This window comes from Pyxicephalus adspersus, chromosome 9, assembly GCF_032062135.1.
Source record: "Pyxicephalus adspersus chromosome 9, UCB_Pads_2.0, whole genome shotgun sequence".
Classification (NCBI taxonomy): domain Eukaryota; kingdom Metazoa; phylum Chordata; class Amphibia; order Anura; family Pyxicephalidae; genus Pyxicephalus; species Pyxicephalus adspersus.
In genome coordinates, this window is record NC_092866.1 from 42286299 (window position 1) to 42310634 (window position 24336).

The 24336-nt window shown below is 34.3% G+C and overlaps 1 protein-coding gene across 1 annotated transcript in view; it reads left to right on the top strand.

The window, feature by feature from the left end:
- The window catches only part of LOC140337716 (mucin-5B-like), a 47665-nt gene extending 23564 nt beyond the window's left edge, over positions 1-24101 (top strand). The window contains exons 31-59 of the mRNA XM_072421517.1: positions 458-1505; positions 1826-1958; positions 2066-2420; positions 3519-3772; positions 4984-5158; positions 5708-5958; positions 7449-7632; positions 7729-7942; positions 8303-8481; positions 8639-8708; positions 9075-9169; positions 9340-9371; positions 10309-10489; positions 10589-10693; positions 11594-11634; positions 12050-12178; positions 12257-12355; positions 13049-13177; positions 13933-14031; positions 14254-14382; positions 15879-15977; positions 16712-16840; positions 17684-17782; positions 18160-18279; positions 19036-19134; positions 19484-19603; positions 21272-21317; positions 21784-21901; positions 23037-24101. Of these exons, the coding sequence (XP_072277618.1) occupies positions 458-1505; positions 1826-1958; positions 2066-2420; positions 3519-3772; positions 4984-5158; positions 5708-5958; positions 7449-7632; positions 7729-7942; positions 8303-8481; positions 8639-8708; positions 9075-9169; positions 9340-9371; positions 10309-10489; positions 10589-10693; positions 11594-11634; positions 12050-12178; positions 12257-12355; positions 13049-13177; positions 13933-14031; positions 14254-14382; positions 15879-15977; positions 16712-16840; positions 17684-17782; positions 18160-18279; positions 19036-19134; positions 19484-19603; positions 21272-21317; positions 21784-21901; positions 23037-23271 (4967 nt within the window). The 3' untranslated portion in view covers positions 23272-24101. The remainder of the gene's footprint in view (positions 1-457; positions 1506-1825; positions 1959-2065; positions 2421-3518; positions 3773-4983; positions 5159-5707; positions 5959-7448; positions 7633-7728; positions 7943-8302; positions 8482-8638; positions 8709-9074; positions 9170-9339; positions 9372-10308; positions 10490-10588; positions 10694-11593; positions 11635-12049; positions 12179-12256; positions 12356-13048; positions 13178-13932; positions 14032-14253; positions 14383-15878; positions 15978-16711; positions 16841-17683; positions 17783-18159; positions 18280-19035; positions 19135-19483; positions 19604-21271; positions 21318-21783; positions 21902-23036) is intronic.
- The last annotated feature ends 235 nt before the right edge of the window (positions 24102-24336 follow it).

Consider the following 24336-nt stretch of genomic DNA (forward strand, 5'->3'; position numbering starts at 1 on the left):
ATATTCAAGTCAATAGAAAAGCATCAAAGGGCATGTCAACACATGCATCATGACCTGAGTTGATATTCAATAAAAAGTGCATTGCAATGTGCATTTAAAACACTGAAAATGCACATGCATATGTTTTGAACCACAGTGATATGCATTTAGATTTTGATCTTAATTTCACTGGATAACACATCAAAATCATGCGGTGTGAATAAATAAGGTGTGAATTTAGTCTAGAAGGGCAGAGGTTGATGTTGTTTGCCCTGTTTTAGTGTTGGGGGGTCTTCTGAAGTTTTTTCATTGGAAGTCTTTTTTGCTCCTAGTACCTAACATTGACTCTCTGGAAATGCCTGTTACTTGCCTTTTTTTATTCATAGAAACATGTGATAAATATTCTGACATATAAATCACATACATTGGCATGATTTTTAGACCACATAATTCAAATTTCATTATGTTTGTGCTTTAGAAACCAAGATAACTCATACCACCATCTGTGTTAAAGAAGAATGCAAGTGGTCTAAGTGGTTCGACGCCAGCTACCCTGAAGAAGGAATGCAAAATGGTGATTTTGACACATATGAAAATATAAAAGCTAAAGGAAACTCTATCTGTAGTCATCCTCAAGACATTGAATGCAGGGCTGAGAGGTTCCCCAATACTCCACTTTCAGAGCTTGAGCAAAATGTACAATGTAACGTATCATTTGGACTGATATGTTTGAATAAGGAGCAGCTACCACCTATTTGCTACAACTATCAGATCAGAGTAAAATGCTGTAGTTTTGTACAATGTGATCAATCATCAACGCCTATAATATCTACAGAAACTCCTAAAACTGAAACCACCATCTCCCCTACCACACAGACAACAACAACAACACATTCAGCAACAACATTGTCTACAACCCCAATAATCACTGTAACTCCATCCACAACAACAGAGCCAACAACTACTATTGTTAGCACAACAACTTCAGTTGTGTCATCCACAGAAGTCTGTCATCCAAAATGTAAATGGACACCATGGATTGATGTCCACATACCAGGTGTAGGAAAAAATGAAGGGGATTTTGAAACATATGAAAACATCCAAGCAGCAGGACATAAAATTTGTAAAAAACCAGATGACATTCAGTGTAGAGCAGAAAAATACCCAGAAGTACCAATTGGTAGAATTGGGCAAGTTGTTCAATGCAATATTACTCTTGGCCTTGTCTGTAATAATGAAGAGCAAGATGGGGATTTTAAAGTTTGTTTGAATTACCAAATTAAAGTGCTCTGTTGTGATGATTACAGTCACTGTGAACAACAAACAACTCCAGAAACAACCCCAACTCCAGTTTTTGTGACAGAAACTGAAAAAACAACAGTACCCTCAACAACAGAGACAACAACATCTACAACTACAGAAACAACACCTACAACCACAGAAACAACTACAATTCCAGTTATCATTACAACTGAAACAACTACAGTGCCCACAACAACAGAGACGAATCTCCCACTACTACCAAAGTAATTACGACTACTCCAATACCAACAACAACAGAAACTACCCCCACTACTACTGTAACTACAACTACAGAATCAACTACTACTCCAGCACCAACAACAACAGAAACTCCTCCCACTACCACTGTAACTACAACTACTACTCCAGTACCAACAACAACAGAAACTCCTCCCACTACCACTGTAACTACAACTACTACTCCTGTAACAACAACAACAGAAACTACACCCACCACTACTGTAACTACAACTACAGAACCAACTACAACTCTAGTAACCACAACAACAGAAACTACCCCCACTACCACTGTAACTACAACTAGAGAACCAACTACTACTCCAGTACCAACAACAACAGAATCAACAACTACTTTAACCACAACCACAACATCCATTACTTCAATACCAACAACAACTAACTGTCAACCACAATGTAAGTGGACAACATGGATTGATGTTGATTCTCCAAGTTCTGGATTAGATGGAGGAGACAAGGAAACATTTGAAAATATTATTGCCAAAGGCAAAAATATCTGCAAGTATCCACAAAACATTGAATGCAGGGATTGGTCTGTAATAACAAAGATCAAATTGGAAAAGTCAAACAGTGCTACAACTACCAGATAAAGGTTTTGTGTTGTGATGATTATAGTCATTGCAGTACCACCCCTGTGCCAACAACCATACAGTCTACCACGACTAGCATTCCTGCTACTACAAAAATAATTACGACTACACCAATACCAACAACAGAAACCACAACCACTAGCATTGTAACCACAACCACAGAATTTACTACAACCAGTATTCCCACAACTACAGAATCAACTACATCAACAACTCCAAGGACCAGAACAGCCCCAACATCTACAACTCAACGCTGCTTCTGCCGTGTAGATAACAAATTCTACTCACCAGGTAAGCCTTTTTCATATTTTGAACACTTTGAGCAGTAACCCAAGCTTTTTATATTTATAGTTGTTCTTACAAATATGCAGTATTTATTTAGATATAAAGATAAAAAGATATGCTTGCATTAATTCTGCATAGGAGGGTACAAAGTGTTCATATTTAGTAGCATTTTTTAAAAATGTACATCTCAATTTAAAGTTTATAAGGCTACTTTAGTTTTTAAGTGTTTAAGAGTGTCAGTAGTGGTATAGTATAATATGGAAACTTATAGGACTGCAATAGAGTGCCAACCCTTGTTCAATAAAATGAAGGATAAGAAGGAAGAGAGAAAGCAGGGTCTTTTTTGGCACAAAAATAAAGTTATATTGTATTTCCAATAAACAATAACAAATAACGAAAAAACATAACAGTTTCAAAAATTGGTCACAATGTTTTCTGGTGGTATGGCAAGTAATTTACATGATTGGCTAGATCCTTGATGTCTAGAGCCCCCTTGGGCCAAAGTGTGAGTGCTTATACCAGAAAAAAATTTTTTGTTGTAAGTTAAATTTATCACGTTAAAGTGCCTCTTGGGGCCAATTTGATACTGTTTGGACCACAAGAAAACATTGTGACCAATTTCTGAAACTGTTATGTTTTTTCGATTATATTTGTTATTGTTTATTGAAAATACAATATACCTTTATTTGTGTGCTAAAAAAGACCCTGCTTTCTCTCTTCCTTCTTATCCTATTTTAGTTTTCGACAAAGTAAGGAAAAATTCTAAATCTGCCAATTTAGTCATGACTTTCTGTATCTTAGCAGTTATATTTACCTTAATGCCAGTCTCATATCTACAACAGGAAAATTATAAAATTCCCTTTAGGATTGCAGTCATTTGAATAAGTATTCCTATTGGTATAATTCATATTTCTGTTTTAGTAAAAATCAGTGTTTTTATTTTTATTAACAACAGCGGCCACCAAGATTCATAAAAGTGAATCTAAATATTGGGGAAAACAATAAAAATCTGACAGGTGTTCAAACTCTTACCGAGATAATAGTATTTTTATTGTATATGAGAGAACATCACGTTATATATATATATTGGGGTTCCCCTTGCAGGAGAAATCATCTACAACAAGACTGATGAGGCTGGCTGCATTTTCTATGCTATTTGCAATAACTTATGTGAGGCTGACAGATTTACAGGGCCTTGTACCAGCACACACCAAACTACTCCTACAGCAACCACACCAGAAATTACAACTTCACCGACAACCCCTAGGAAGACTACATGTAAAAAAACTACAACTCCTCCTACAACTACAACCACAATTGTCAAAACCACATCAGTAGAAGGCTGTCCGCCAAGAAAGGTAATATAACATTTTTTATTCAACCAGGTATATTTATTTTCCTGATAATGTAACAAAAAAGAACCCTTTAAACATTTATGATTTCTCAGGTAACAAATTACCAAGAAATAAAAGGAGCATTGTGTTCTTATCTGATTACTATACATTTTTTAATTTAAAGTACAATTGTTGCATTGAATTTCTGGTGAGCTTTCCATTTTTATCAAATGGCTGTTGCAGAATCAGCAGGAGTCATGTACCCAATTGCACATTGAAATTACAGGTATGTGTGGTATGGTCTGTGTATGGGCCTGTTACATCCTATCTATATCAGGGTTGTAACTTCCAATACCATACCTGGCAAATTTAATCTGTTGAATATAAATATTTTCCCCGATGATGCAACAGTAATTAAAAAACATTCTCTACAAAATGAGGGTAATTGATGTCTTAGACAGCTGTTCTCTTAATGTTTTCCCTTTTGGATAATTTCACCCATATGTTGCTCATCAGTTGTGAATTTGAATCCACTCCCTTATGTCTTAGTGACAATGGTCACCAAAACAAATAGAAAACTTATTCTCCCAAGCAAAAATGAAAACTTGACATAGTATCCAACTATTCTCTAACACTGTAAAAAAACCTTTTTCATACACTTTTATTCTGTAACAAATAGTTTATTGAAATGAATCATAGACCCTGTGCATTTGTTACATTTTCACATTTCCGTTATTCCTAACATTGATAAAAAGTTCCAGAAAGACACATGCTCATCTAAGATTCTGGTAGTCTGACGCCTGGTTGGTATTGGTATTTCCTTCAGGTGATACACATCCACTCTACTGCTATTGCAGTTGCAATCTCATGTATAAAAGAACATTTATATATAATTATATCAAAATTAGTTATTTAAAGAGTCACTTCCAAAGACCCAACACTCTCATAAGGAGATCAGTTCATATACCTAATCTTCTGTTAAAGTTCAAGGTATTCCCACCAGCTATAGAGATAAAAGGCATTAGAAAGGAGTACAGGCAAGGTGAGCATGTAAGTTTGGTTGATGCCTTTTTGCAGAAACTCAGTCACTTTGCTCTGAATAATCTTTTTAAAATTGAAAATGGTAGTAATTATCTATAGAACATTTTATTTGCCTTTGTTTACATTTGTGATGTAGTATTATCAAAATAATAGTAATAATAATAATACTAATAAAACATTTTCCCGTTCTACAGACCAATGAAACATGGATAAATGACAAATGTGAACAGGTCACATGCATTGGAAACAATGTCACTACCCACAGGCCAGTGACATGCCCAGAAGTGGAACCAATCGCTTGTGCTAACGGCTTCCCACCAGTTCTGAAAAAGAGTGCAGATGGTTGCTGTGACTATTATGAATGCCAGTGTAAGTTTAATAAATGAATAACCATCTTCTCAAGTGTGCATTTAAATATTAATAGTAATTATGGATTTTTTCCTAAATAAATATGAGCATACATTTTATGTATGGAAGGAAAGATTTTCCTTAAATATCGCTACAAAAGAGGCACAATGAGGAGGGAAGGAGGGATAAGGAGAGATCTGTGATTTTTGTCAGATATAAAGTAAGCATGTTTGACTTGACACCCTGTGCTTAGGAATACAGAGCTTGAAAACAGTGTTGTCATCTGAAAGAGGAAGATAGTAACACATTATATTTGTGAAGCATGTTTAAAAGAATAAAACATCAAAAATATGCATGTAATGCAAAGATGTACTAAATTTGCATTTGTTTCTTTGCTTTGATGTAAGCTTTTTTTTCTAATTGGTGTGGATACATACAGTAATAATAATTTAAAAAAAAACTATATGTGCTTTTGCCACATATTTTACATACATTTTACATACACTTTAAAATCCTTATTTTACATTATGCAAGTGGACAATAACAGAGAAACCCTTTGCCTTCTAACAGGTGTCTGCAGTGGATGGGGTGACCCACATTACATAACCTTTGATGGAGTGTACTACACTTTCCTAGACAACTGCACATATGTCCTTGTGCAGCAGATTACTCCCAAGTATGACAATTTCCGCGTCCTTGTTGATAACTATTTCTGTGATGCTTCTGATGGCTTGTCCTGCCCACAGTCTATCTTGATCTACTATAAATCCAATGAGATTGTTTTAACACGTATGCTTTACCAAGGAAGGATGAAAAACCGGGTAAGATATAATCTATTTTTCATACGAGACATTATTTCCATTGCATTGTAGCCCTGTGGGCAATTTTTACTGACTTGGAAGAAGTATGCACAATGAAGTTTCAACATTACTAGCTGTATGCTTGTTTCTGTTTTGTTACTCACTGGATAGGGAGAAAATAAAGTGGAGAGGATTACAAGATGAACAGTGAACTAACCATGACAAGTCCCATATTTTTGTTCTTACAGCTAGGGCCGCCATTAGGAGTGAACAGGGGCCACTTCTGTGCAGGGCCCCAAAAAAATTGATGTTTGCAATGCTGGAAATTTTAGAATAAAAAGGAGGGGATATGAAGTTTTCTAGTATGGGGCCCAGAAATATTTGATAGCAGCCCTGCTCCTATTTAGTGGTGTGTTAAAAAATTGTTATGTACTTATGTAGCAAATGTAGGCTAAGTACAATACCTCTAAAGTTCTTGTAAACCCCAAATTTATTTTAAGAATATTAAGCATCATGTCTTACATTATACCATTTTTTAACCAAATCTTTTTTTTTGTTGAATTTGTTAAAAAGTTTTTTTTTACATGGAGATCTTGCCAGTAATAGTATTTCATTTGGAGAGACATTTTCTCATATTTACTAGCAGCACTTTTAGCTTGCAATATGTGGTCTTCACATTGGCTATAAGGTCAGATACAAGAGACACAGTGAAGACAGAGCCCTGGACTTCAGTTAGTCAAAGGATTTCCTTAAAAATAGGAGGTAGTTTTTTATTAGTGGTCTGGCCACAAAGAGTTTTCATAGATCAAAACTTGTTTTAAGGCAGAGAATGTCATATTTTATCTTTATTTGCCAGTCAAAATGTCACAAAACATCACAGCTAACGCATTTCAGGGGTACCGATACACAACTGTGAATTTAAGGACCAGAGGACCTGTCCAATTGTCTGTATGTAACAGTAAAGATAAACCTAAAAGTTTTCTTGCTAGTTTAACACTTTTTATTTAACACTTAACACACACTTTAACACTTAACACAAAGTATTTAAAATTTCTTTATATTACTCTGGGTTGTGCGACGACCACGTAACGGCCAACTGAAAGAATACTTACAGCAGGCTAAAAACACTGCTGCTAATTTTAAAATAATGGATTAGCAATGACGGCGTGCAACAGTAAGTGTCTTTTTGGAAGGATCTCCAAGCAAACACATCAGATTCATAAGCAAAACTATCAGGCAGGATATCAAACACACTTAAAAAGAGATTATGGGTTTACATCTTAACGTCCTCGACAAATTGTCCTTTACAAATGTGTACAGGTCTGTGGCTCATATTTTGAAGCCAGAAAGTGAAAAAATTGGTTCTGTTTATTGTTTACTTAAACAGTACATGCCATATTATTATTTATTATTTGTACTAGATTTGCACTAGAGGAATTCATTGGTTGCTATCATAAATATTTGGACTGGGATAATGTGGGGGTGACTGTATCCTATTTTTTGCACTACAGATTAGGTTCAACAATGAATGGATCTCTCCTGGCTTCACCAAGGATGGCATTACCATCACCAGTGCTGGCATCAACATGAATGTGGAAATTACTGAAATTGATGCCTTCATCTCATTCAGTGGATTGATCTTTGTAATTAAACTGCCATTTAGTAAATTTGCGTACAACACAGAGGGACAATGCGGTAAGTAAATCTTTTTTTTGTTATTTTGGTGAGTTTTACAGTTTTAAATTTTTTTGCTTAGGTTGAGTGAAATGATTTTGATGCTTTTGTCTATAGGTACCTGCTCTAACAATAGCACTGAAGAATGCCGTATGCCAAACGGCAGGATTGCAAAGGATTGCTCTGCCATGGCACCTCACTGGAGGGTTAATACTACAGCACCTGGCTGTGGTTATCACCCTCTTCCCCCAACACCAACTAACCCAACACCAGCTCCAACACCAACACCCACTTGTGCACCTTCACCTGTTTGTGATATCATCCTAAGCGAGTAAGTAATGGTATACTTATATAATACAAGGATTTTGCATAAATGTTCTTTTTATTTTATAATATAAAAGTATAAAGTAATATAAAGTATTACTATATATATAAAGTATTTTAGGTAAGAAAACAAAATTAGTAAAAACAATACTTAAATACAATCTAGACTTTTCTCTTGTTACATTTTTGTGTTCCACTAGATGACATGACTCCTCTGGGTTTAGTGATATGCAGCATCGTTCAACAGCACTAACATGTCATTATGCAAAACCTTACATTGTTGATATATATGGCACAGCATGCCATTCATAAATAAATAACATATATCAATTTAAGTAATTCACTTTATCTTTACTTCTTTCTTAAGTGTCTTTGCCGAGTGCCACAAGATTATACCACCCAAATCTTACCATGAAGGTTGTGCCTTTGATGCCTGCCGTATTAAAAACGATTCAATGCAGTGTTCCAGTTTGGAGGTCTATGCTGCTTTGTGCAATGACAATGGAGTTTGTGTAGACTGGAGAGGAAAAACTGGAGGCCATTGCCGTAAGTTCTACAACCCAGACTAGTTGAAAATGTCTATCTTCAGTTCATTGCCCCCATAGCAGAAGAATAATGTAATATATTTAGGTTTGGGAATGGGAAATATCATTTTCATTTTTTTTATTTATTCTTATTTTTTGGCTTTTTTTTTACAATATAGCATACAATTGTCCTGTTGGAAAGGTATACAATCCTTGTGGACCAGTGCACGCTCCCACCTGTGAAAACACGTAAGAAATTATGTTATGTCATGGCTTCTACCTCCGAATATAAACATATATCTTCCTGCATTATTTGGTGGACTGGTGCACCCTGTATCAACCCACACTAACCACTAGTATTGCTAAAGCATAGAGGGCCTTAGACAAGGTGCATAATCTTGCCTAGTTGTGGGAACTGCCCTGCCTACATTTTTATGATTACTTTTAAAGATTCTTAGATCCAATATTTAAAAAATCAACAAAAAAGTTGTTAGTAGAAGAGAATTAATAACATATGATCTGATGGTATTGCTACAGAACAGGCCTACAACAATTGATTCCATATTGCGCTCTATGTACAGTTCAAATACCATGACTGCATTCTTTTTTTTACAGAAAAATGGGCAAATCTGGTAAAACTGAAGGCTGCTTTTGCCCAGCAGGGACAACCCTTTTCAATTCCTACTCTGATACCTGTGTTAAGAGTTGTGGTAAGTATGCAAAAAATATCTGATTAGTGAAACCAGTCATCTGCAACTGAAAGAATAAGGAGGACAATAAATATTATTAATAAACTTTATTCTTATGATTCTTGAATTATTAGCTCATTCTTAGGCTTGAGTAATGTAAAAAAATATTTTCTTTTTTCCTTTTTTTGTAGCTTGTGTTGGTCCATATGGAATGCCCAAAGCTGTGAGTTGAAATTAATTGTTTTAATTATGGTACTAGATAAATACTCTACTAAACTGCCTGTAATACAGTTTGAACATGTACAAATTTGGCTTGATTTTTCATGTTGGATACAAGATGGATGAAAGTTTGGGTAAATTAGCTTTCAGTATTTAAACCACACTAGTAGTTCTCAAGGCTGAGCTCCCAAAACTTTGGTGCGCTACCCTAAAGCTTCCCATGCGCTAACCCCAATTTGTACCTCTATACCAACCTTTCCTTTAACTATAACACAAACCATTAATGTAACCCTTCTTGTCAAAGCCACTTTTTAGAGTTGTCACTAACAAGAGAAAAGGGAAAATCCTCCAGTGGGCATGCCCTTCCTCTAGAATGTAAATTGTTTTATTTTTATGTTTTTATTTTTATGCCTCTTTTTAAGTTTCCAATTTCCTATTCTAAAGCTAAAACATAAAATTTTTTGGTTTGCAACTTAACCCTTTATTTGCATTCTCACATTATCAATATTACAAATATTACATATCTGAGCAAGCAAGTTTATGATTCATAAAAATTATGAAAAATTATGAAATATTATTTGAAAGCTGATTTACGCGTTTCATACAATACTTTCTTTGTGTTGTGCTACACAAGTGACACATTAAGAAAAACTTGTGGGACATAATGTTTAATTTATTCCAATACACATTTATGTGTTTTAGGCCCCCTATAATCTTTTGATTTTATGACCCCTGTTGGTAATGCCAGTGAGATATTACTATTACCCAAGTAGAGTTTAAATTTATTTGGACCTTATTAATGTCCCCACATAAGGCTTGTTGACAATAGAAAAATGAGATTTGTTTTTACAGTATGTTCTTTATATGATAAGATATATGCCATTCAATAACATAAAAACATTTAATGACTTTTAAAATATTTATACTTTATATATACATAGCCTGGAGAGACCTGGATCAGCGGCTGCAAGAAATGCGTCTGCGAGCTGAATTCCCTCAGTGTTCAGTGCGAGGATCTGTCTTGTCCTCAATTACCATCTATGACCTGTGAAAAGGATTTAGGCTTCATACTTGTCACTAAGCCAAACCCAGACCAACCATGCTGCATGGAGCATAAATGTGGTAAGTCAACATCCTATATGTATATTCTTTTGGATTGAAATCACTTATTATTTTATCTTATGCTGTATGAATATTGGTATTTGATCTGTCTACCCATAGAATGCAACACCACCTTGTGTCCGAACGAAGTTAAGAAATGTGATCTTGGATTCGAACTTATCAAAGAATTTGCAGAGGGTGGCTGCTGTTTAAAAAGTTTCTGCGGTTAGTATTTAAGAACTTAAGAATTTCTCAATTTAGGTGTCTTACATGCCTGAAAAACAACCTGCAACATCTCAAAACATTGCATTGATTTGTGTGGCTTTTACATACCAGAAGAAAATATATCATGTACTAGGTATCATATACTTTTTCAGCTGCTGTTCTACGTGTTACTCAAATCCTTCCCAAATTCCTAAATGCTGTTCTCTTGTAGAACCTAAAGTTCCATGGTGTCAGTATTAAGACCTGAAGTTATGTATCAAAAGCCAACAATCACATTTACAACCACCCTGGGTATCTGAAGCTAACCTATAGCTGCTAAGTAATAATGGCCATTCTTTAACTTTTTTTTGGATTTATCTAGGTACAATTACTGCCCTTGGTCTGGCCTGTCAATCAACTGAGGTCCTCATGTTGAAATCTTTTCTCCTAGGCTAGTGCATGCATTCTGCATTTAATTTTGTGTAGCGTTCCAAAGTAGGAAGCTGTACTCTTGAACTTTCTATAGTATTGAATGAAGAATTTAACCAATGTTTGGACTGGCAAAAAATGTAAAAATGGCTGAGAAGTGCCAAGGTGGACAGTTTGTTCAGAGATTTAGTTAGTCTGAAAGGAGATAATTACTGCCCTATGTAAAAAAGATTGTGTAAACGGTAAAAAAAATACAAAATAATATAAAGCATAACATAGAAAAAATTATAAAATAAGTAAAATACACAGACTCACAAAACATTCTAAATCCTTTAATTGAGTCATATTATAACTATATTGAGCTGAACTAATTTTTATTCAAGGTTATTTTACCACATAAAAAATGATTAGTATTTTTAAAATTTATTTTTGTAAAAAAAAACAATGAAATGTTTTATCTTAATATCTTCAACTGTTCTTTTTTCAATACAGTTCCAATGGATGTCTGTGTGTTTGACAACAACATTTATCTGGTAAAAAAAAAACTTGTTTTTTTAATTTGTCTACATGTAGTAAAATGCATGGCAAAATGACTTGCAAATACATTAAAGGAAGTTTTTATTTTTTAATTTTGCATGGCTTAATTTTGTTAATACAATCTAAATTAATCTGAACAAATACAGAAAAAGGTTATAATATAGGTATTACAAAATCGCTAAAGAAATAAAGGGAGGAAGGAGTGATTTAGGCTAATCAGTGTTAATTGAGGGTTAAAAAGAGGGTGATTTGAATATATTTGAAACAAAGGTCATTAACTGGATTCTTTAATACATGGTCTTTTTGAATATGTTACAAAAGGTAAATTCTCTAATGTTCCACAATTTCAAAATATTTTATCGAAAATTCTATGAAATTGAATGTAACTCCATCTTTTATTCTGATTCATAGCCTGGAAATACAATCCCCCAAGTCCCAGATGCCTGTCATAATTGCATATGCTCACATGAACGAGATGATCATACCTCACTGTTATCAGTGAACTGCACACCCATTTCTTGCAAGAAGGAATGTGAGAAGGTTAGACTTCATCCTTATCTACAAGTACACGATAATCTTCTCATAGTGTTTCTAACTGTTGTTGATTCTCTGTTTTAGGGTTCCCAGTATGTGGATGTGCCAGGAAAATGCTGTGGTGAATGTAAACAGCATGAATGTATAATGAAGACTAAAAATGATGAAATTATTACTATTCCGGTAAATACGTTTTTGTGGTATTGAAACTTTGTAGGACAATCAAAAATTAAAACTCAACTCCAACTTAAACATATTTTCTAAGTTTAGATGGAATGAGAAAGAGTTTTAATTTTTGTCAAATTTCAAAAGCATTGTTGAGAAGCTTCCTTCCTGTTCTGTTCCTGTGGACAGATTCTGAGGGGTAATTTCTCCAATGGGAGTTTTCTAAATGCCCAAACCTATATGAAAAAATGAGCAGACAAATATCGTCCACTGTTGTTGCCAATTAGGAACACCAGCATTCTGAATTGCTCTGCCTAAGGCTCTGCCATGCCCTCAGAATTAGACATTCCCTCAAACATTCCCGGGTGGGAATCAGTAACTGCCAATGAAACACATGGATCTGTAAGATTTCCACCAGGGAATGTTTGAAGGAAATATCTGATTCCCTATTTTATATATACAGACCATAGTGAAGTCATTAACATTTTTCAGCTTGTGTAGCTAGCTGCAGAGTCAAAAACTCATGAGTTCAATAATTTTTAGCCTGCTATGTTTTGTGTTATCATGTATATCCTGGAAGTGCTGCAATGCCTTATATTGCAAGCCAGGGGAAGGAGGAGGGAGATATAAGCACAAGGTATTCAGTACTTAGTTATATCATTTTAACTAAATAAAAAGCTGTTTTATGAACATTTTAATTTTACTTTTTAGGTGAATGAGACCAAGACTTCCCCTGATGATATTTGTACTTCCCATGAATGTACCCAGACTGGAGACCAACTTGTCATTCACACCACAACCACGGAATGCACTGTGACAAGTGAAAAAGACTGTCCATTAGTAAGCATACCATATCCAAATATCCAAAAAATTAAACATTTTTTATTTAGACTTTGCTGTACAAAACTATACATTAGCCCTTTTTTATTATGCTATGTAATCTGCTGGCCCTGATGAGCACCTAGTAATTTTAGAATGATTTCAGAAGAAAATAAATGCCACTTCTGGGATGGTTCTCACAACCATCAGTCACATTGTAACTTGCAGTGGAAATTTTCACTAAATAATGGTGAAATTATGGTCTTGTTTTTTGTTGAAATTTATGGTTGTTTTTGGATACTATGAAAATAAATGTGAATGCAAAAGAAACTTAAAGCAGCTTAAAACATGTAAGTAGCTGATGGAAGACTTCTTAAGCAATTCAATTTGGGATAAATATTATTCACAAGCACTTTAAAAAACGACTGTATTTGACTTGCTTCTTCATGTTCAATTCAAGCTTAAAAAATCCACTTTCTTACCACCACTCAATGTATTTGGCCCATCAGCATGATGGACCTCTTACTAGCCAATCCATAGGAGTTATTAGGCAGTGGACAAGCTTCTATACTATCAGAAAGTGCCAACAAATTTGGACAAAGCAAAAGCACTAAGGTGCTTTAACTTTTATACATTACAATTTTTGTTTCAGTTTTATAAAATTTGTGATACGATTTTGTTGGCCTGTGACTAAGGAAAAATCATACTGCAGAAACAATGATGCTTTAAATATATTTTTTCTAAACGAAATATCAATTGATTTTCATTTCTCTCAGGGCTTTGTTTATGAGAAGGCTGAAAATGAATGCTGTGGTGAATGTGTACAGACGTCTTGCATATTGAAACTGAAAGACAATACTACACAACTTTTGCAGGTACACTCAATAAACCAATAATTAACTAAAATAACTCAATAAACCAACTGTCTTGTCTTTTAACATTTCTCAGATTATATTGTCACAGCTTCCCCTAACCTCATTAACTATCTACAGATCTAGAAAATCCAAAACTTAAGTTCTAAATGTATACAAATTGTATCTGAGGTTTTTACATTTTTTTTTACAAATATTATATATTTTGTATTTTTTTATTATTAGCCTGATGAAACATGGAAACCAAATGATCAACCATGTGTAACATATGAGTGTCACATTATTGAGGATCAGTTTATCCATACAGAAGTCAGAAGAGCTTGTTCGATTGACAGTCAAAACGACTGTTCAGAGGTAGGTTTATTTAACTGATAAATGTACGATCTAGTCTAAATGATGCATTTCATTAGAGTATTTAAATAAAACACAGCAGCTTTTGACTTTACCTTGATGCCTGAAATTGCTATTAAAAGACTATCTAATAAACTCTTTGTTTTGAGATTTGTAATAATGGGAGAATATTAGGAGCAAAGAGAATCTTGGCATAATTGAAAAACAAAAATATTCCAGTGAGCACTTAAAGTCATTTTTCTGCAAAACTGATGAAAGTAAAACCATTAACATGGGAATGGCATGTTCAGAGAAACAGCTAATCTAGTGTTTTGCACTGCTTTTCATGGAAGTGGATCATTGGCCAGAAAAAAATTATAACTAGCATAATTATATAAAACCTAACAATATATTATACATTGATCAAATGCTGATAAATATTTCTTTTTTAGGGTGTTTTCACTTTATACTGTACATGTTGTTAAATTGGCAAAATGAGGCAATGGTTTATATTATGCTCACATTGGTAAAAAGATGTTGTAGGCTTGTACCTAAAGAAAGACCACACTTTATAAATAAAGGGAGGCCTGGAGCATGCGAGTGAAAGGAGGATAGTGGAAGGCCAGGCATGACAGTGCAGACAGGCAGGGAGACAGCAGAGGGTTAATCATTAGGTAATGGCACGTGCAGAGCGTGGGGACAGGGGGATAGGGGGGGAAGAGGCGCATGGAAGGGATGAAAGGAGGGGTCAATTAGAAATAAAAAGGGTCAGGAATGAGACAATAGAGGCTTTTTACCAGAACAGCAAGAAAGGAAAGTTTTTCCCGCCCTCCCTCCCCAATTTTGTTTTGGTTTTGGCAATTTAAGTGTGGGGCGGTTGAGGTCCTCGAGGAGTGGGTTGTTTTTGGTGATATTTATGTCGGGGGACCCATCTAAAGTATGGAGTCCCCGGTGCGGTAAATTGTTGGTGGGGGGTCTGCACCAGGAGGGGTATGGTGTTCCTGAGCTGGATGTATGGGCGGCGGGAACAATTTCATTGATACGGTACAGAGCCCAAGGTTTTTATAGAAGTGGTGGACCTTCAGAGAACCTGCAACTAAAAAATTGTATTCGGAGTTCTACTGAAAGTATTATTGTGTTATATTGGTTATATTTGGGTATTGTTATTATATTTGTTCAGTTAAAGTAATTTACATTTTGTAATGGTTATATATATATATATTTATATATAGTTCTAGTTAATATTTATAAATCGTTATTATTCGTTAATATGTTATTTGATATGTTATGTTGAAATATTGTTTAATAAAAGGCCTGCGGGCCATTTAAGCAACGTTGGTGTGTTAATGTGTATGGGTGGGGAAGATAAAGTTTGGGAGGGGGAAGGGAAAAGGGGGGTATTTAAAGTTTGAAGGGTTTAGTTTGGGAGCAAGTTGACCGAGCTATGTCTTGCCACAGTCATGATATTTTCAATATGCTTTTACCAAGTTAAATACCAACTGATGTTTTGTTTCTCCCAGGGCTTTGTTTATGAGAGGACTGAAGATGAATGCTGTGGTAAATGTGTACAGAAGTCTTGCATAATGAAACTGAAGGACAATACAACACAGATTTTGCAGGTACAGCCTGAAAAATCAATGCAAATAAATAATGTCAATACGCATTGCATCCCTGATAACACGTCTAGTGCCATATGTCTTTTTTCATTTCTGTAATTTTGTTGTAGAAGCTTCCTTGACCACATATTCTTTGAAGACATGTGGAAACATATGCAAAACATATTTTAAATTATAAGACATGTATAACATAAAGAAGGGGCCAACCTCTATGGAAAAATGAACAGACAAATATTGTCCATTGTTGTGGCCTATTAGGAACACCAGCATTCTGAATTGCTCTGCTTAAGGCTCTGCCATGCCCTCAGAAACCGACATGCCTTCAAACATCCCCTGGTGGGAATCTGGGGATGTTTGAATCATATGGATCTGTAAGATTTCCACCAGGGAATTTTTGATGGAATGTCTGATTCTGTTTTATAAATACATACCATAGTGATTTTATTCCTAGGAAATATGATTTGTAGTTTTCAATTTAAGTTGGTGTTTCAAGCAATTTATAACCTGGTTGCTAAGTCATTATTTTTTTACAGCTTGTGTAGCTTATCCTTATTGTGTTAGCCTGCTATGTTTTGTGTTATCATGTATATCCTGAAAGTGCTGCAAAACCTTATTTTGCCAGCCAGGGGAAGGAGGGGAGAGGTATAAACACAAGGTATTCAGTACTTATTTACATCATTTTATCTAAATATAAAGTTGTTTTATGGTTTTATGAACAACATAATTTTACTTTTTAGGTGAATGAGACCAGGACTTTCCCTGATGACATTTGTACTTCCCATGAATGTACCCAGACTGGAGATCATCTTGTCATTCACACCACAACCACGGCTTGCAATGTGACAAGTGAAAAAGACTGTTCATTAGTAAGCATACCGTATCTCAAAAATTTATATTTTTTATTTAGACTTTGCTGTACAAAACCATACATTAGTCCATGCCATTTCTATTGTCTGTGATATGCTGACTCTGATGAGCACCCAGTGATTTTAGAAGGATTTCAGAGGCAAATAAATGCCACTTCTGGGATGCTTCTCACAGCCATCAGTCACATTGTAACTTGCACTGGAAATTTAGACTAAATGATTACAGGTGAATTAATGGTCCTTTGTTTTTGGATACTATAAAATTTAATGTGAATGCAAAAGAAACCTAAAACATTTTAGTAGCTGATGAAAGATGTCTTAAGCAACCCAAATGCAGAATAAAATTATTCACAAGCACTTAAAAAATGGACTATATTTGACATGCTTCTTTATGTTCAAGTCAGGCTTAAAAAATCCACTTTCTTACTACCATCATCAAAAACATTCCATTGAGCATTTAAGGTCAATTTATGTGCAAAACTGATGAAAGTAAAGCCATGAACATGGGATGGCATGTTCAGAGAAACAGTGGATGCAGCTGTATTGCACTGCTTTTCATGGAAGTGGATCATTGACCAAGAAAAAATTATTCCACATATAACAATGTATTATATGTTGATTAAATGCTGAAAAATATTTTTTTTTTAGGGTGTTTTCACTTTATATTGTATGTTAGGACTTTTTTGTTGTTAAAGTGACAAAATCAGTTTATGCTTTATTTTATACACCCATTGGTAATAAGATTTTGTAGGCTTGCACCGAAGTACAGACCATACAAAAAATATTAATATATGCAATATGCTTATACTAAATGAAATACCAATTGATGTTTCATTTTTTCAGGGCTTTGTTTATGAGAGGACTGAAAATGAATGCTGTGGTACATGTGTACAGAAGTCTTGCATAATGAAACTGAAGGACGATACAACACACATTTTGCAGGTACAGCCTAATAAATTGATGATATGACATGCATAGCAATCTCAAAAGTCCTGAAGAACATGTAGTGGGGAGGTTTGTAGTGAAACTCAAAGTAGGAGAGGACACGTGCATCAATGCCTATTACAATACACGTTTTTACACTAGCATGCATTGCGGTAAACTCTGTGGCCAAAAAACAATTCCTTTACTTTTGGACACCTGTTTATATGTAAAACTGCGTGTTAATGTAATACACCAGGACATAAAGGTTCGAATGGGTCATTTATCCTCAGAAATGAGTAGGACTAATAGTTCTAGAACTACAATTACAATATAAAAGGGGTTCCTATTTGTATTTTCTTTTTCATTTATATATACTATATTTTTATTGATGATAGGTCAATGAAACATGGAGCTCACCTGATCAACCATGTGTCAAACATGAGTGTGAATATTTTGATGGCCATTTCATCATAACAGAAATCCGAAGAACTTGTTCATTTGAAGACTGTCCACTGGTAGGTTTATTTTCCTAATAAATGAGAGTCAGAATTATTCATTACATCTAACTTGTTATAGGGAGCACAGCTATGCAACTTAGAATTTTGTTTTTTCATTGAGCAATCACTATACTATACTATACATTAGTCTATGCCACTTTCTTCTGTCTGTAATCTATGGATTCTGGAGAGCACATGACAGTGATTTTGGAACACTCCATATGTTGACATTTGTTAAATGTTAAAAAAAAACTTTAACAAATTTAGTGCAGATACAAAAGATACTGAAATTGCTTTCCAATATTTATGTAATATAAATACATATATACTCCAATATAAGCTGATTGAAATATAGAATTAGGTAAAAAACAGGAAACTGACACTGACACCAGTAAAAAAGTTGGCCACAAAACGTGGCCCTCACTGCTAACTTTTAAAGCAGTGGTCAACATAAATGCCATGTGAATAAATACATCCATAGTTTGCTATTTTGTAAAACATTTATTTAAAACAGGAAAAAATTAAAATTTCCATCTAATAGCATATGTCATATGTCATCATAATTGTTATAGGACTAATTGGTGGGAAATTAGTAACTAGTAAGTTGTTGGGACATGGGAAGGGACCACAGAAACTAGAGGTAGCCAGCATGGAAAATACATACATGCCCCCTTGTCCATTGCTGTGGAAGACATATCATAATTAGGGGGTGTAAACATGTTTATCAAAAGCACTAACAAAAAAGACTAAATGGACCTATTGCTATTTTTACAGGGCTACAAATATGAGACAACACCAGGAACATGCTGTGGAAATTGTGTGAAGGTTGGATGTGTTATGACATTATCAGACAACTCTACTAAAGTCCTAAAGGTATGTTTTTGCTATTCTTGCTATATGACATGTAAGAAACCATATAAATTGCTATTTTTTTAAAGATCATGCCAAGTATAACTCTTAAAATTTTTTATAAATATATATATATATATATATATATATATATCTGTAAGCTTCAATTATTACTACAATGTGGTTAATTGTTTAGTTTAATTTAGTTTTAGTTAATTTAGTTTATTTACTGGAATTCTCTCTGTGTGTATAGTATGTATATGTGACAGACTAGTTCATAAGTAGACATCTCACTGCCCTTAAAAAACTTGTCCAGATTAGACAACTTTCTGAATGAAAAACTAAACTATGAACATGTATCTGTATTTTTCAGTCTGGAGAAGTGTACGTTTCACCAGAAGACAAATGTGTCTCACACGAATGTACCAGCAGCTATGAACTGAAAGAAGTGATGAGAACATGCCCTGCTTTTAATGCTACAGACTGTTTGGAGGTTTGTAATCTTGTTACAATTGATTATAATATTGTCACTAAAATTATATCCAAAAGTAAAACCAATCTTTTTTAAAGATACTGGAATTAGTATTGGCATAGATTAATGTACCTTGAATTATCAGACATATTACTTGTAGTCTCTGAGATTCTATAATGTATGTATAGTGCACTTTTTAAAACTGATCTATAGCCATTAAATCTGTGTTTATATTATGGATTATCCTTTAAAATGCATGAACTGTCTGTTCATTTTTAAACTGTAGTATTTGAATTTGCTTTGCAAAGCCAATGCAGGGAACATCTTGGATTACTGTGTGCAGAAGGCCTTGTGAGATGGAACAGTGCAGTCACTGGTAGACTCCATCTGTCATTCACAGTCACAATTTATTTACTGGTCGTGTAGAATGTGTTATCAAGTACAAAGTATAGCTAGTGTTCCACCACCATAACATTTCTTGTATTACAATTCTCAGTTCAGCTTGTCTAGACCCATTTTTTTAAAGTAGATACAGGAAATTGTAAAGATTTTACATAAGAAGGATATTTTTGGAGAAACAAGTAACCCAGCTATATTACAAAACATTTTACTAATGGATACAGTTTGGATTAAAACTGTGAGGTGCAGAAGTCCCACTAAAGTAGGTAAAATTAAATTAGTACTCCATAAAAAAAGGAGTTTTTATTAACATTATCTTGTATTTATATAACATCAACATATTACCCAGTGCTTTACAAAGTCCATTGTCATATCACTAGCTGTCCCTCAATGGGGCTCACAATCTAATGTCCCTACCATAGTCATACGACATTAACATAGTCTAAAGCCGCATACACACCTGCAATTATTGTCGTTGGAAAGGATCTTTCACAATCCTTTACAACAACAAAAGACTGCATGATGCATGAACGAGTGTTGTACATATAGCACCGTTCTGCTTCATGCAGAGAGGAGGGGGAGAGCGACGGAGCGGCACCCTGCTGCACGCTCTCCCCCTTCGCTTGCATTACGATCGACGATGGACAACAGGCATGATTCTTGCCCCTGAGACGATTATCGGGCGAGAACCATTGGACGTGTGTATGTAGCTTAAGGTCAATTTGTGGGGAAGCCAATTAACCTAATCTTATCTTAGAGAATATAGTTTTTTTCCAAAGACTACCCCAAAACAAGGGAAAAACAAGTATAATTGTGCATGCCCATGATTGGATAGCTGAAGTCAATAGAGCGTTATCTCATTCACATAAACTTTGTAAATTATTCTTTGCAGAGTCATAATTTACTTTCCTAAGTGAACAGCCTGATTTACTTTAGGAAACCAACCCCAAAGCCTAAAACTGGGCATGTGTTTATAGCACTGTTAGCAGTGCATTAACCAAGGCAGAAAATACATCAGACACCCCGGTCTGCATACAGTTTTTGCCACTTTAAATGCTTATTACATGTACAAAGGTGTGAACAGTAGCCCATGTTCACATGAACTATAGAAAATAATAATTTAAACAATAATTTGTGTTCATGATGATCTGCACATACAATTACTAAACCTAGGATATTTAAACTTGTGTTTTCTAATACATTGTGAATTTGATATCCTGTTTTACTAGTGCAAGAAAAACAACATCTTTGTGAGTGACACAACAGTTAACAATTTTTTTTTTAATGCAGGGTACAATCAGAACCACAGAAGATGGTTGCTGCAAGATTTGTGATAGTAAGTGCCTTTCCTTATGTAAAACTTGTTAGGACAAGAGCGGAAACCCAATTCCTATGTACCCTTGATATGTAGATAAACTGTGAACCAGTGATCAATGCTTACTTTTCCGTATCCATTGGTTATTATCTCACCAATATGTAGAATTACTGTTTTGGTGTCTCAACTTCTGTGATGCTTCATATCCATATACGTTATCATTATCAGACTGTAATTTAAAATCTCTAGCATCAAATTAAGTTATGTAATGTCATAGACCTTAACATTTGGTGAAGCAAAGATTAAGGATGGCAGTTGATTTATTATTAGCCATAAAAGACAACATCCAATCAAAAGATGAGTTTGCTTTTTTTTTTAAATTGACAATCATAATATTTTCATTCTTAGAATTGTTCATTAAAATAGATACTGAATTACACTGCTATATTTTTACTAATAATAACATTATTTGTCATTATGTTTACAGGCGCCATATCAGGATGCCAGGTTCATAAAAAGTCCCGTCAAATCAAGACTGGAGTTTGTGACTCAGATCAAGTTGTTGAGTTCTCATACTGTAGTGGAGGCTGTATGACATCATCCATGTAAGATACTGTTGTTTTAATTCATATTTTAATATTTATATTTCAATAAAATACCATTATTTATTATATACCCTATAGTATTTTAATTATAACCAGTAAAGTATAATATCTGCATGACTATTGATCTAAAACTACCTATTACAAAGATTTACAGTAATAACAATTTATTTGCAAAGCTCAAAGAGGGGTAAAGCAGATTAGCTGTGTGTGCTTTTACTCATTCTTCCATTTCATTTACTCATGCTTCAATTCAAAGCAAAACCCAACATGGATGGGTGTTAAATGAAACATAATGTTTTATGAATGGACCAAATATCACTAGTTGTTAAAATTTATATGAATTGTTGATAACATTGAATATAATACTGCCTTAGGGGATAGGGAAATCATTTTTTCTTCGGTTGGAACATATTTAGTTAAGTTTTTTTTTTTGCTTCCCCTGGGTCAGTTTTGGAATTAGGGTTTTGTATATGCAGGGTTTTTATTTTTATTTCATTTTATATTGGTTGAATTAGAAAGGCTTTGTAACTAGTAAGTAAAGTACCTGTTGTGAAAAAAAAAGAATGGAGGAAAAAAGAAGGTGTTGTGTTTTGTAGTACCTTAGTAATGCGACGGCACTGCACCACCATAGATACAGTACAGTGATTGTGTTTTTATAGGACAGATCAGGAAATGTTGTAAAAGAAGGAAATTCAAGTTAAAATAAACTAATGCAGTAAGAACTAAGTTACAATCCTGGACTGCAAAATATTACATTTTTGTTCATGGATTCAGGAAAGCTATAAATAAATAAATGTAGGTCCTGGGGTGGAGTCAATGCATAGTCTGCTTCCTTTGATTGCATTCATATTTTCATTACAATCATCTTCACTATCATAAATAATCTTTTTAGTGGAACAGATTGGTAAACATTATGGGATGACAGAACTTTCTAAAGCCCTATAGTACACAAGCCTTTTGGATATTTTTGTGCTACTACTGCCAAAAGATTGGAAAAATAATACAAAATGCTCTTTTAAAGTTGATAATATATACCAATTAGCCCTAGCCTTAGGCCAGCAAGTGCTAATTGTGTTACCTGTGATATGAAAGGTTAGTTCATTGTTCTTGCATTTTCACAATTTGATCATTTCAGGTATTCTGCTGACTCTAACAAAATGGAGCACAAGTGCAGCTGTTGTCAAGAAGTAAAAACAAGCAAGAAGGAAGTGAATCTGAAATGTCTGGATGGAACCAGTACCGTCTATACCTATCTCTATGCTGAGGAGTGTGGCTGTAAAACTACAGAATGTGAAAAAGACACCCAGACCTCCATATCACAGGAAGAGCAAGACATCAGTCAGGAACAACAGCAAAAGAAAACCAACTAAACAATGACATCAGTATATATACACATATAACAATGAAATAGAACTTCTATGATATGAACTATAACCAAATATCAACCAACGTCTACATGCTCTGGAGAATAACCTCTACCACTAGGCCCTGCTTTGTTTTCTGACTGCCAACATCTCTTCAATAATGTCTCTGGCTTCCCTTTTATATTATTTAGATTTGCTGGGTTTTTCTTCAAGCAAGCTTTGCTTTTATTTTAATTGAGCTGCTTAACATCACTGCCTATCTTATATAGCTTTGACACAGTATTCTTGCATCTTTGCATGCAGAGTCTGTGCATATTATTATGTTAAAAGTTTTAGCCCATTTTAAAAAGTTGTTGAACAACTCTTCTATATTAAAATTTCATTAGTATTATTTTGGTAACCTAAAACACATTAAATTTAGCCTACAATGCATTTTGTGCGTGATATTTAGTTGTACTTGCTAAAGCCCTAATACATGTTAGGTCAAATAACCTCAGGTCCACTCTTGCATTTCATTAAATGAAGGCAATTATACTGTCGATTTTAGAAAATGTGGTTCTGTGTAAACAGTAAATATATTTACCTAAATCTAGTTAGCAAAACTAGGTTTTATTATTAGGTGAACATGAAGGATTGTAAATTTTGTTTTTGTTTAAATTTTTATGCCTAAATTTTATTTTTTTTGAGGCTGGGAACTCTGCTGTATTTATTTGTTTGGATGGAAAATTGTGATAGCAATTATCTTTCTTGCGGGCCGTTGGATCTAGAGGACAATGTATTTCTCCCTGGAGTAAAGAATTTGATTTTAATAAAACTATCTTTTAAGCATTTTAAAACCTTGTTTGTTTTCTTAACACCCTTCATTCCTACATGAAAACTTATATATAAAAATATATAATATAATATTAATACTACATTACAGGATAGAACGTTTACTAAGAAACCCATTCAAGCAATATTTACATTTACTGCATCATGTATGTAGAACACTGAATTTAGGAAGCATCTGCATAAGTAAAGAAAAATGGAGCCTACTTATCTAATTGTAGATGTACACCATGTACTTTCCTC